At 38.4% G+C, this 14,888-nt stretch overlaps 1 protein-coding gene across 16 annotated transcripts in view; it reads left to right on the forward strand.

The window, feature by feature from the left end:
* Positions 1-14,888, forward strand: part of BAZ2B (bromodomain adjacent to zinc finger domain 2B) — a 161,112-nt gene that overhangs the window by 112,626 nt on the left and 33,598 nt on the right. For 8 of the 16 annotated variants that reach the window (XM_040602594.1, XM_040602593.1, XM_040602600.1 and 5 more), the window contains 8 exons: positions 100-310; positions 5,359-5,451; positions 5,575-5,636; positions 10,176-10,241; positions 10,979-11,044; positions 11,728-11,772; positions 12,021-12,053; positions 13,241-13,306. In XM_040602594.1, coding sequence (XP_040458528.1) covers positions 100-310; positions 5,359-5,451; positions 5,575-5,636; positions 10,176-10,241; positions 10,979-11,044; positions 11,728-11,772; positions 12,021-12,053; positions 13,241-13,306 — 642 coding nt within the window. The remainder of the gene's footprint in view (positions 1-99; positions 311-5,358; positions 5,452-5,574; positions 5,637-10,175; positions 10,242-10,978; positions 11,045-11,727; positions 11,773-12,020; positions 12,054-13,240; positions 13,307-14,888) is intronic. The other 8 variants (XM_040602596.1, XM_040602606.1, XM_040602595.1 and 5 more) reach the window with 2 other exon arrangements.

The raw sequence follows: 14,888 nt of genomic DNA on the forward strand, positions 1-14,888 counted from the left end.
AAATCTCTTGATGTTCATGTTCTCAAGTGTCTTAGCTTTATTTTTCCTTTTTTAAATCTGTGTTTATAATACCTGTCTGTGAAATGTGTCAATTAAAAGGGTGTGCAGTGGTGTCTTCTGAAGGAAGAGGAAGTCATTCCCCGTATCAGAGCTATGGAAGGGCGTAGAGGGCGACCACCAAATCCAGACAGACAGCACTCTAGAGAGGAGTCAAGAATGAGACGACGCAAAGGCCGACCTCCGAATGTTGGTAGCACTGAATTTCTAGACAACACCAACGCAAAGCTTTTAAGAAAGCTCCAGGCTCAAGGTAAGAAGTATGTTACTGTTTTCACAAACAGAGGGTATCTGTATATAGAGTTAATGTTTCTTCTAAAGAGGAGTGATGTGTTTCACTGGGTTGTTAGCATACAACATTTTGTTTTGGAGATTTGTCACAGGCTTTTATTGAAGCCTCTTTCAAGATCAGTAAATTTATATATGAATCAAAGGAAGAAGTGTGTGTGTAAATGTGTGTCTGAGAGCTTACTCTATAGTTATTTCATTTAGATGTATAAAATTTTAAAAAGCAGACACCCAATAACCTGCTTACCACTGATGTATTTTTTAAATTAGCAAAAGTCAGCAGGTTTTTGTTTCCTCCCTGGAAGTTAGCATTTCTGTGAAGCTTTTGGCTGTTCCAGGGAAAATGCTTTTCTTGTGAAATCCCTGATGGTGACAAGATTTAAATTCCTGTAAGACTGAATAGGTTCCTGTAATAGGTAGTACCAATGTGAACAAAAGAACTTTCATGATATCAGGTACTACTGTATATTAAAAGCATGAGGGCCTGGTTTTAATTAAACATCAGGTACACAACTTTTGAATTCCAGTTCTTTAGTCCATAACTGTATCATATTTTCTGATTGCATCTAATAAAATATGAAGAATTCTTACAGCCCAGGCAGGAGTCAAGATGTTTCTTTTAACTTAAGACTTAACTGTTCTTTCATGTACTGACCGTGGGCATGTTTGGGTAGCTATCTTGTGTTTTGCATAAAGTCCTTGCTAACAGTATGTGTGCGTTTAATATTTGCCTTGGTGTGAATCTTTGCATCTTTTTCCCTTGTTACCTGAAAAGCGTGCTCTTCTGTACAAATGTATTTAAGGCATGCAGTGATAATTCTTTGAGCACAGGGACAGAGAGAACACAATTTGAGAAATACCTTAGGACATGGTATGTCTTACAGTGTTACACAGCTATTTTACTTGTGTAAAAAGTCGCCACCCCCTTTTGTTCAGTCTGAGAATTAGGAAACTGTTTCAACTGCTGAAGCATCATAGCATTTGTGGAGAGGCTGTGTATTTATTGTTGAGACACGGTAACTGATTCCAGAAGTCTTTTCTTGTCGGTGAGAAAAGATAAGCCCTAGTCATTAAGCCATTTTGCTGCACTTTGTATCTTTCCTTTCCCTGTATCAGTCTCTGTAAAGGGTAGGCATTAAGGGAGCACTCTCCCATGTGTATTTTCCGACCACACACTGTAGCATTTAATAGAATTAACAAACTCTTATGGTCTGTATAAACAAGAAGATTCAGAATGTATAATATTTGGAGTTAGGTGTGTTCGTATCTACCTAAGGTACTTTTGCTGCTTTTTTCCCCTCATGAGAACATAAGAAATGTCTCAGTGGCTCAGCCTGGGGGTTTACCGGGTGCAGAGCTCTTCCTCCAGTAGTGGCTATAGGAGATGCTGCTTGGAGAAAGCAGTTGAACCTGATGGCTTCTTGGTCCTTTTATGTCCTCATACATGCACCATGGCATCCTGAGGTGCTTTATGAGTGATGTCACGGAGCACGTTTTCTTCCTGCATTTATTTTCTGCTTATGGAACTGTTGCCCATGAATTAGCCTGTTCTTTGGTTTTTAACCTCATGACAATGTTTGCTGTGCCAGCCTTCTATGGCAACAAGCTCCAGAAGTCTGCTAACTACTGGACTATTTTAATTTTTAAAAAATGATCTTCTGTTGCTGTCAGTGGGTGTTCCCTAGTTCCATTATGATGGGCTTTGGGGATTAACAGTTCTCCAGTGTATGTTGTCCACCACCTTGATTGTCATCGTTTAAGCCCATCTGGCAACTAAGCACCATGAGCCACTCCCTCAGTTCCCCACCCCACCCCTAGTGGGATGGGGAGGAGAACTGGGGGAAAAAAAAAAGGTAAAACTTGTGGGTTGATGGAAGAACAATTTAATAATTGAAATATGATAATGATGAAATATTATAACTGTAATGAAAAAGAGAGAGAAAGAGAGAAGAATAAAACCCAAGTGATAAACTGTAGAGTTCACCCCCTGCTGATGCCCAGCAAGTCCCCAAGCAATGATTGACCCCTCCTGGCCAGCTCCCCCCAGATGTCACTGAGCGACATTCTATGATGCGGAAGGCCCCTTGGGCTAGTTGGAGTCAGCTGTTCTGGCTGTGTCCCCTCCCAGCTTCCTCCTGTTCACCTGCTTGCTGACAGGGCATGGGAAACTGGAGAAGTCCTTGATTTAGAGGAAGCAGAACGTAGGTACAACCAAAACATCCATGTGTTCTCACCGTTACTTTCATACTAAATCCAAAACATAGCAGTGCACCAGCTACTAAGAAGAAAATTAACTGTATTGCAGCTGAAACCAGGGTATTGATGATTTTGCAGACCTTGATCCTCTCTGTCCGTAGTCTTTTACTCTTCGAACTGCAGAGCCCAAGTATTTTCAGTCTTTTCTCAGATGGTAGTTGTTCAATCCCTTTGATTCTGTGTCATCTAATTCCAGACTTTCTTTTCTAGATGTATTACCTTACGTTTATCTGTGATGAAGCTGTTCTGCTACCTTTGCCCACTGTTTTGCTGGGCTCTTCCAGAGTTCCTTGTCAGCACAGCCCTGGAATTTCCAGAATGCTAAATAGCATGTTCACGTTTTGGGATTTAACTTTGCAGTCCCATTTACAGGTTTCATTGATGAAAAAAAAATATTAAATAAAGCTGGTTCTAATATTGATTTGAGAAGAAACTCTCTACTAAGTTCCTTTGTCACAAAAGGTGGCTGCTGATCTCTGCCCTTTGCTTACTATCATTTAAAGAGTTTTCAGTCTGTGAAGCTTTTCTTTAGTGACATAACAGCTTAGTTTTATTAATAATATTTGGCTTAGAACCTAGTCAGAAACCGACTGAAATTTCCAATATGTTATGCCCATTAGCTTCGCTTTATCTACTTGCTAATGGCACACTTCCCTTTCTAAAAGCCATGCTGACTGCCTGAAATGATGGTATTGTATAATGTACTCAGTATATATAAGACATAACATGCAGTAAGACTCCGACACCTCAAAAGGAAAGAAAAATCAGGCTAATTGATCTGCTCTTTCCAAGGCTTCTGCTAGAGCCCCCCCTCCTTTTTTGTTGTTGACAAGTTGTTGACCAATCCTGTGATACAGTGACTGTTGTTAATAATATGGTAAACACTAAGACCAAAGACCAATGTCTCTGTGTCTTCATGTTAGTGTTCCTTCAGATTTCTCAGCTTACTTAGCCGCATCCTGGTGATCTGTTAACATCTGACTTACCTTCTTGATGTAATGCTTCTTTTATGTTTACCCCAAATTAATCTAGCTTTTCAGACCTCTCTGTTGTAGAGTAGGGGAATCTACCCAACATCATCAGCAGTAGAGACTGACACAAGGAATTCAGTCACCTTTGTCTTTTGGAGGTACTTTTCTCTATCCTGTTTGTTGTTAGGTCCCACTGATTGCATTTCTGGCTTTCTGTTGTGATGTGTGTAGAGATCTTTCACTGTTTGCTTAGGCATCCTTTGCAAGGTGCTCTTCAAATTACTTTTTTTAGCCTGACTCACTCTTTAAGTTTGGTGTGTCGTAGTCTTTCCTGTTGTTACTTGAACAAGCTTTAAATCTTTTACATGCTCACCATTTTCCTATGAAGGCCTCCTTTTCTGAAGAGGCATGTGTGGACTACCTTTTCCCTTTTTTAAATGTAGCTGAGTGTTTACCTGGACTTTATACATTCTTTGGAACTGCTTCTAAGTTGCTTGCTTGAAGACTACTTTTGTACAGCTTCAGGGGTTCCACCAAACAGACTATATAGATAGCTCTTCATCATCATTTTTTTTAATGCTCTGTGACTTGACAATGCATTTTGCATAGAAAGCTGGTCTTCTGCCTGTACATCTCATTCTGATACTCCTGTAACATTGGTACCTGCTAACACTGTGTATTATTAATTATACTTCTAATGGCTTGAGTTGTCCATTACATCTAGGTTATAATTTGATACCAAGAATTCTAGTTTCCCTAATTTCTTCTTAGATTTGTTGGCTTGATTTAGAAGCCCTTTAGAAGCTGCATTTGCTCAATGCAGCATTTGCTAGTTGAATGAAAACTGCAGGTGGTCTGATTTGTGGTTCCTGTTTTTTGCAGTATAGGTGTTTGTTTCCTGTCTGTTTCCAGCACGTGCTGAGCATTAACTACGTCCTCCTCATGGATTGTGTCAACTCAGACTAAGCGGTCCTCTGCATTTGTTGGCCTTTCCATAGTTCATAGTTTTAAGTTCTCTGTAATGTAAATTCTAATTTCCAGCTACTGGTTCTGTTTCAGTTAAGGTGTGACTTCTTCAGTATGGTTTCCCCTTGGCCCTGTTTGTCATGTACCCATTTATACTGCCCTTGCTATCTACAGCATCGTCTTATCTATACGTGGATTTTCCATGTCTGCCTGTGTCTTGGTCACTGCACAACAGCCTACAGCTGTCTTACATCAGTGTGTCCATGCACAGTTCGTCCAAATTCCATGAATATTCTCACTTAAAATAGTAGAATAATTCAGGAAGCTGCTAATTAGCAGAACAGTGGCTGGCTGTAGGCAGCCACAGTAAAGCGAAGTGTGACCCAGATGAGTGTGCTCTTACTGCATTGTTAAGAAAGATTTAGATAATTACATGGTGTGACTTACAAGGAAAACAGTAGTTCCATGCTTTCTGAATAAAATGTTGATTTAGTACTGAGATACAAGTGTTTTCTGTTTTAAAAAGAAAGAAGAAATTAGTTTTTAAATGAAGCATTATTGGCCTGATGCTATCACTTAATAGATAATTTGTTCCTCCAAAAATGTAGAAAGGATCCATGTTTGTTTGTGCTGTAGATGTAGTTACTGATAGATGAGGTGCCACTAAAGGTAGTTGATGGTGAAAAGCTGTCAAATGGGTGCAAAACAAATCCATTGTTTTCTCTATCTTTACATCATGCAAATGTCTGGAATATGAGCCTCTGTCTTTATTGTTGGACAGCACTGGTTTTCTGAACTTAATATTTTCTTTTTTCAACAGAAATAGCTAGGCAAGCAGCACAAATAAAGCTACTGAGAAAACTCCAGAAGCAGGAACAAGCTCGAGCTGCCAAAGAAGCAAAAAAACAGCAAGGTAAGTACTACTTGTGAAAGTTTGTGCATGCTAGCAGGTTATTATGAAAATTACTTAAGAAAAATTACCTGTCTCTTGTCATGTTCTGTTGGTACTAATTTTTTGTTTGCTTTTGTTTGTTAGCTATTATGGCAGCTGAGGAGAAGCGAAAGCAAAAGGAGCAGATGAAGATAATGAAGCAGCAGGTAAACTTTATATGATTGCTGGATAAGATCTTTAAATTATGTTTTGCATTACTGAATTTGTGGTATTTTAATTATTAAGTGGGCTGATTACAAAGTGGAAGTTTAAGTCTAGTTTTAAAGATCACACTGTGTATATTACTTAAAATTCTAAACTCTATAGTTGTTCATAGTGGTAGGACATCACAGTTTTGTCTGTGTTGATTTAAGCCACCCAACCTTTAGTTGCTTGCCAGTATCAGTAAGAAATTTTAGAAGTGCTACTAAAGTATGGTGATGTGGTCTTCCGTTATTTGGTTCTGTGGGGGAAAAAAAAACCCAACCCACAGTGTTATCTCTGTTTACGCAATTACTGGAATAGTGTAATTAGCTTCTTCAGTTATTCTGGCTGGCTGACACTGGTTTTAAGCTGTGTATGAAGAGTTGTGTCTCAGTATGCCAGTGAATTAATTGTTTTTTTTAAAACATACAAGTAATGTTAAATACTGTCGTAGCAAATACTTAACAATAAAAGTGAGTCCATATGAACTTCACCAAATTAAGTTACTTATGGAAGCAGGCTTTTACATTGTTTTAACAACCGATTTTAGTGAGTTAGTGAAAAGTTGTGTTGGGAATCTGAAAATTTTTAAAAGGGAATAAATTGCATCCAAAAATATATTTGTGTGGTTGGTGTTTATATTCATTCTGTTCAGTATGAAACTTACTGCAGAGTTCAGCAATTAAATACTTCATCTGATAGCAGTCAAAGGACATGTTTTTAGCTTTCAGTGGATAGACATCTTTTGTGTTGAGTAGCATTATTGCTTTAGGTTTTTACCCTCTTAACAGTGGCAGAGAAGTATATAAAGAACCTTCTAAAAGCAGGACAAGCTAACTTCAATAGGCCAATTCAACCTGTACTACTGTTGAATTAGTATGTGTTTGCATAGTACAGATAGTACGTATGTTTTTTTAATTATTTTTTAAAGGAACGTCTAAATATTGTTTGAATTAACTGTTTTATATTATTTAATGTTCATGTTCTTATTATAGTTGTATTTATAGATGCTTAAATAAAAGGGGTATGTGAAGATGGAAAGGATGAATATTTACTATTAAAACCAATACCTTTTATTTGTGATAGAAACTTTTACTGAAATCTCCATGAAATTCTACAAGTATTTGCACTTGATGATATATGTGTTTGCTTTGTGAAGTGTATTTTTAGCTCTAAATAAAATTGTGAAGTTGGACATGGGAAGAGAGGATTCCAGATTTGGCTTGCCCTGCAGTCAGTGCATCAGATTATCAGGACATTTCATAACTTCCTGCTTTAAAATACCTCATGGCTTTCGTACAGGATAATGCTGAACTCTGTTGCAGTGGAAATGTTTCTTCGCTGTTTAAGTGTCTTCACTGTAGTCTCAAGACTGGTTTCTGTTTACATTGTTTAGTTGTGTTTTTTTCTAAAGATGGCTTAGGTATTTTTTTTTTGGAGCTCTAGTTACACCTTATCAACCTGTTACGTTAGGCTCTGTTGAGTAATTTTATTTTCCAGCGAAGTTACATTTAGATCTCTCTAGAAGCTTCACACACAGAATTCAGATTCAGAAACTGGCAAACCAAAACATGCCTTTATTTGATCCAATTTGTGTTTTTGTTAAATCTCAGAGAACAACTAATAAGGATGAAGTAATAGAATTGTAGAATTGTTTAGGTTGGAAAAGACCTTTAATACTGAGTCAAACCTCGCACAGCCAAGCACACCACTGAAGCATGTCTCTCAGCACTGCATCTACGTGTCTTTTAAATACCCCCAGGGACGTTGACCCCACCACCCCCTGGGCAGCCTGTCCCAGTGCCTGACCACCCTTTCCATGAAGAAATGTTCCCCAATGCCCAGTCTGACCCTGCCCCAGTGCACTTGAGGCCGTTCCCTCTGGTCCTGTCGCTTGTTACCTGGGAGCAGAGCCCGACCCCCCTGGCTGCAGCCCCCTTCCAGGGAGCTGTAGGGAGCAATCAGGGCCCCCCTGAGCCCCCTCCTCTCCAGGCTGAATCCCCCAGCCACTCCCCATCAGGCTTGTGTCCCAGTTCCATTGCCCATCTGTGGACACGCTTCAATGCCTTTATATGATCTCATCATCCCATCACTTTGAAATAGTACTAGAGAACCAGATCTCTCATTATTTTGCCTGTAACTGGCATCCTGAGGTATTAAAAATGCCAATGAAAATAAAGGCCTTCTCACATCTTTGAAATCCAGATATTAAAACAAGAGTACTTTTTTTTAAAAAAAATAAAATCACTTAACCAAAATTGGTGATACTGCAGGCTGTCCCAGGAATATATAATAATTCATCTTTGTTGGTAACTGTTTAGATCTATTTTCCATTAAGAAAGTGGTTAGCGTAGTAGACAGTGGGCTAGAAGTGGTCACTGCCATCTACGAGTTAAACAAGGAAAGGCAGAGAGCGCTGGGAGTGCTCAGCCTGAGGGAGGGGAGGCTCGGGGGATCTCACCCATGGGTGTAAACACCAGGAGGGAGGGTGCAAAGAGTGGAGAGGATGGAGCCAGGCTCTGCTCAGAGGTGCCCGGTGACAGGACCAGCGGCAGTGGGCACAAACCAGAACACAGGAGGTTCCCCCTAACATGGGGAACTCTGTCGCTGCCGTGAGGGTGACTGAGCAGTGACATAGGTGGCCCAGGGAGGCTGTGGAGTCTCCCACCTTAGGGGTTTTCGACAGCTGTCTGGACACGATCCTGGGCAACCGGCTGCCGATGACCCTTCTGGAGCAGAAGCCTGGGCAAGGTGACCTCCAGAGATCCCTTCCAACCTCAGCGGTTCTGAACTGTAGGTAGTGATGGCTTCAAAGTTTCCACTTCTGCAGGCAATTCATAGTTGTTAAAGAAAGGCAAACAATTGGAGTTGTATCCATTCACATCACTGTATGATTGTAAAGTGGTCCTTACGTTCTCAGGTGTGCAGGGAGTGAAAGTTGCTTAATTGTTGAATGCATCAAATCCAGACCTTTTTTGTCATTGCCATATTCCTTCTTGATACAAAACTGACAAAATTTTCATGATTCCAGTGCGTAGAATACATCTTTTCTCCTTTGAGATACTTCTTTACTCTGATCTATGCTGAAAAGTTAGTTCTGTATTAAGTGTAGCCTGTGTGGAATTGAGAGAGTATAGTACATACTCTCAACTTTTGTACAGTTTTATTTATGAAGTATAATAGGGGATAATACAGATGTAAGGTCCATGCTTGAAAATGAAAGGTCAACAGGTATAAAGAAGGCCCCCAAATTAATTTACTGGATAAGGCAGTCCTATGCTGGATGTCTCAACAGTTTAAGGACCTGGTAGGATTTGCCTGAAGTTTGTAGGATCTCATGAGGATCTCTGCTGGAGCTCTGCTCTCCAGGAAATTCAGTATGTCTTTGTCTTCTGTGATTGCTCGTTTTCTGTTAAATATTTTCGGTTTATCTTCTCTTAGGCTTGGTTTTGGTTTTAGTTACTTTTTGATGAAGTGAACACTTTGTGTTCTCTAGAAAGTAAAATTTTACAGTGATCCACGTACTAGAGTCCTGGACCGGCTCACGAGAAAACAGTGTCTTTTGTGCAGGTGGGCTTTACCCTCGCTGTTTGGAAAACCTCTGCTGTTCCAGAGGAGGCGGCTGAGCTCCATCCCAGGCTTCTGGTTGAGGCCTCCTAGCGTGCAGGGCTTTCCCATGGTCTGGTTTCTGCTGCTAAAACTTTACAGCACGTCCAGCTGAATGTGTTGCAGTTATTTCTCTTTGTAGTGGACCCTTTCTGGTCACTGGGTTGTACTGCCTATGGCTGCTGTTTTGGTTACTTTTCTTCTTATTTCTGTTGAGCATGTATAAAATTCAGTCCTCTAAACTACATATTAAGGCATCCAGACTTGTCATCGATTACTTGAACGCTTTAAAAATCTGGAGAAACTGAAGCATACTTCATTGTGAATATATTATCCAGGTTGCACATGGGTGACTGTTAGTCCGGCAGTATGTGCATTGGGTTTCACAGAACTCAGATTCATTGTGTGGCCCATGGTACCATAATGAACTGGAAGGCTGTGAGAACCAAGGCATAGTGGTTTGACAGAACCCTGTATTTCCTGTTTGGGAAGATTACATCAAAACCTCATGTCTTTCATGTCATAGCTCCCATCTACATTCATTCCTAAATAGCTCCACCATTGCTAGCTAATTTTTAATTGTGCTAGCTTGCTTAAATTGTCATTAATCTGGTCCCCTTAAAGCTGTTAAAAAAAACCAAAAAACCTATGGCAATCTAAACATGAGCACCTATGCATAACAAAGTGTTGGTTCCTTCAGGGATAGTACAGGCGTTTTCCAATGCTAGTAAAAATTATAAACGTACATTGTTACATGGGAGCAAGTGACTACAATGAGTGTGAGACTTAATAACAAGAAATACAGGTGTATAAACGTGGCCATTTTTTTGAAATGTAAAGGTAAATTTACTTTCTCATAATTATTTTTTTTTAAAATAACTTTCTTCCGCTTGTAGGAAAAAATTAAACGAATCCAGCAAATCAGAATGGAGAAAGAACTTCGAGCTCAGCAAATTTTAGAGGTAAAAATAATAGCTTAAATATAATTTTTGTGTTGCCATTTTAAATAATGTTGTATTTTAATAGCCACACATGCAGTTAGGAATGTTACTAAATGCAACGCCTCTAACAGCTTGGACTTCCAAAAGCTATTTAAAAAATGTGTCTTAAAATATTTTTCTTAAAAACATTTATTTTAACTGTGACCCACATCTTGGAAACGTTCACTTAAGTTCCCAGCTTCCTACACAAATAGTCTTGTATTTGCTGAAGTTAACAGCATAGCTTTCCTTTGTTAGAAAGCAAGTTTGCCATAGTAGGATATTAAAGCAGTATCATGCTCTGGTCTGTGTGAAGTACAGTGGATTTAACATACTACATTTATATGTATGTTAGAATATACTGGTATACTATACTAGTTTGCTGGTATAGAAAGTTTGCTAGTTTTCAAGTCTCTGTGCATGGAAAAATTAATGGTAATCTCTTCGCTATTTCCATTTTATTGTTTATGTGTATACTTACTTTCTTAGTTGTAATAGCCAGGGGAAGCAGTTTTGAGTGGGACTTGAAATTCTGGCTTAATTTTTAAAAAGTGAATGAATTTTGAATTGATTGATTATGCAAGCTGGGGAAGAAATCTGTTGGGGTGTACATGATATGTGATGATGTTTTGAATTTCTGAAGGCACGTAACTTTATTCCTAGTCAGATAATTTTCAGGTTGTGATGGCGCTGTTGTGTGACCTGTTTTGCATGCACAGGCAAAAAAGAAAAAGAAGGAAGAAGCAGCAAATGCCAAATTATTGGAGGCCGAAAAACGAATAAAGGTTAGTTTAGAGGAGCTCCAAAACCAAGAGCTGTGTTATTGCGCATAATATATGTTGATATATAAAACTAGTAAATTTGGGAGATTATTCATTGGTAATGAACTGTAAATAGAGATGGCATATGATTAACATGCGTACATATGTTTATATAAATACATGAAGCATACACAGAGCGAAGTTTGTGTGGCATACACAAACACACGCATGTACGTTTATATGTACACACATGACTATATAGGGAGACAGTAATTTTTTGTGTGCCATTACCTTGAGGTTTTTTTATATGACACTTAGACTTAAAATGCTTGTGGCAGTAACAACATTATTCACAATATTCTTTTAAGCACACTGTATCCAAACACTTTGTTGTTTCTCAACAAGCGTAGTCTTTTCTAGGCTGTGTGTAATACAAGACTGCAGAACTCTTATAAACTGGGTTTTCCAATATTTGTACATGTACTTCTGTTACTGCTCTGGTGGTCTTGGTGTGTTGTAACATGGAACTCCTCCCAAAGCATACATTTGCTGTTACATACACTATGTGTACTTCTCTGTGGTCAGTTTGTGGGGGGTGGGCAAGTAAGAACTTAATTTGATGTGCTGTTTTAGTGTGGCAAAAATGTGTAGCTTGGTAAGTAATTTTTGATAAATACTTTAAATACATCTTTGGCTTTTTGTTTAAGGAGAAAGAGATGCGAAGGCAGCAAGCTGTTCTTCTGAAGCACCAGGTTGGTATACATTCAGTTGACCACATAGCCAGAATGCGTATTACTTAAGCTATATGGTGGGGGTGGGGGTGGGGGAAATCTTCGAAATACGCCCTTTTTAAATTTCTGAGTTTGATTCCTGCACAGATTTTCTTTCACGTTATGATTTGTTGCTTTGCTTTGGTATTGGGGTCTTTTGGGGGATAATAAAGTGGTTTTATGACTTTGTGATTTCTGTTTCATAATGTTGTGCCAACTCTTTCTACCAGGAGTTGGAGAGGCATAGACTAGATATGGTATGGGTATGTTTATTTTTGTACATCTAACACCGCATTGTGATTTGGTTGTGATATGGTTGTCATAGCAATGCATAAAATGTAGCACTGGCTGCTGTCATATTACATACTGCTGCATGGCTTTACAGCACAGTGCATTGCATACATCTGCTTGTCTTGTCTGTTCAGGAAAAAAAAAAAAAAGACATCTTGAACATGTGTATAAATTGAACATGGCAATAAATGAGTTTTTTAACCAGAAATCTGTTACTGATGTCCTAATAGAAATTGGACTACTGTATAAAATCAGAGATTAATTGATACAAAATTCATAGGTAGTCACTTGGATAATTTTTGCAAGTCTTGTCCCATTCACTGGGAGTGAATCCAGACAGTTTAAATACAATTTGAATTAACCTGTTTTAGAAGTCAGGATGATGTCTTCCTAAGTTTGTAAGGTACTGAGGAAATTAGCTTTCAGCCAGTGGTAAATACATAATTTTACAAGTACACAGTGAAACATTAGAATGTAATCCTAGCCTCACTGAATTAGGTGGTAAAGTTCCCATAGCCTTTATTTGGGCCAGTATTTACTCTGCATTTTTTAAGGCAAAGCTCCCATACTTAATGCTCTAGAATACAGCTCCTTAATGTATTTGAAGTTACCAGCATAATTTATTGAGGGACAGGCATCAGTAAATGCAAGTGTCATTGCATATGTATATGCGCCACCAGTAGCTTGATTAAAACAGATCTACTGCTGAGAAAATTAATCATATTAATTTGTTGCTTGGTTATAAAAATACTAGTATTTGCAGTTTTTGAAAATGACCACTTTAAAATTTCTGGTGAATTGGCTACTGAAGAAGTAAATTGCAAGTTCCATAATAGCAGATGTAAGGTAACTGACCTGTTCCAGCCAACCATTATGCTTTTTGTTCTGCCAGCTTATGAAGGAGCATCACAACTGACCATAAGTAAATCTGTATGCTTCTTTTTTACACTGTCTCCATGTTCATTGCTTTACCTTTTTGCTTTTGATTGTTCTTGTATTTGCTTTCTAAACCTGAACTAAACATGCACAGACTTGGCCATTCTTGTCCTATATTTAGTATTTACTGTGACTTGTCTATTAATGCTAAATTCGTTACTCAGCTTTTTTACTCATTTGAAAACATGGATTAGTGTTGCTCTAATCTCACCTGCTTCAACAGGAACGAGAAAGGAGAAGACAACACATGATGCTTATGAAAGCCATGGAAGCACGTAAGAAAGCAGAAGTGAGTATTAACCTTAAAGTTTGACATTTTCATGCTTTCATTCTGTAGATATATAGAAAAGCAGTGTCTTTGATGTACCTGTACGTATAATTTAATTTGGGTACATGGCAGTGGCAGGACAAGAAGCAACAGGCACAAATTGAAATACAGGAAATTCTGTTTAAACTTGAGAAAAACTTGATTACTTGGAGGGTGATGATTGAACACTGGCACAGGTTGGCCTGTTAGGTTGTGGATATCAGTCTGCTGTAGCTGATACTGTCTGGGGGGAGACGATGGCAGGGACAGGTCACACATGGGGTTGGGGACTGGATGATCTCAAAGAGGGTCCCTTACATCCTCAGTGATTCTGAGCAAGAAGCCAATAATTACATACCCTCTTCAGAGTCCTTGGGATTTTCTGGAAAGGAAATTTTGTTTACTTTTCTTCACATTGTTCATGTGTGTAAGGACTTCATCATACTGACTCATCAGACTTGCTGAACAGGTTTTCCTCAGTAGTTATCCAGGGGTAAAAATACACATATTATTCCAGTCCAGGCTTCCTAGAACTTGGGGGTTTTGTAGATGATTCTAGATTTGGACCCCAATGAAACCAAGCAAATAGAATTATTATGCCTTAATAATTTTGTTTTTTCTCCTTCCGTAGAAGGTACTGCTGCACTACAGAAAGTAGATGCTTAATTTCTTGTTTTGATTTACTAAATATATATGTTACAAATTCTGAACCAAGAGATAAGAGAAGTATAAAGTCCTAAATGCGTGTATTTCTTTTTGTGTACAATCATTTTACTTTGTCCATCTCTGAATCTAGTTATTCAGTTTGTTTTCTTTTTTGAACACATTGATCTGATGTGACATTGACCTGGTGACAAAAACCTGCTTGGTGTCACTTCCCAAATTTTCAGGCTTCTTTTGGTGCTGATCATCTAAATACCTAGATTTTTTTAAAATCTGTTTTGTTTCTGAAAAGACGACTGTTTTCAAAATAGCTGCCTTTTTCCTTACAGTGTGTGCTGAATGCTTCTTACTCTGGTGACTGCTTTCATTTATATAAATCTAGTATATCACAAGAGGACCTAATAACATTTGCTTATTATGAGTTAATGTTAAAGATCAAATACACATTCTGTGCTATTAAATTGGGTGTTTGTTGGGCAACTGAATTAAACTGTTTCTTATAAAGTACTGCAGAATGGAAATGTTCTTCACAATCCAAATGATTACTTTGCTTAAAAGTTAAGGAACTCTAGATACTTTATTTAAAGGGAGGAAAAATATTCAAGAAACACTTGCAGTCTGTATTGGCACAGCCTAACCCCAAATCCATCAAAATATTTTCATTGAGTTGATTAATCAGGCCTTTAACTAGTTAAATTTTACTCCTAGCCATACTATCATATGACAGATGCTGAAGGTTCCCTGCCCTTAAGCTAATGCAATAGTGGTTTTGTAATAGAACTTGTTCTTATAATCAGTTGAGAGGTCTCAGTTTCATTACAATATTGCAGAAGGAAATGAGGGAAAAGTCTTTGCCTTGAAAAGCATTTGTGACCACATTGTTTATGTTCATAACTGAGGT

The sequence above is a fragment of the Falco naumanni genome, chromosome 8 (genome assembly GCF_017639655.2).
Source record: "Falco naumanni isolate bFalNau1 chromosome 8, bFalNau1.pat, whole genome shotgun sequence".
NCBI classification, from domain to species: Eukaryota; Metazoa; Chordata; class Aves; order Falconiformes; family Falconidae; genus Falco; species Falco naumanni.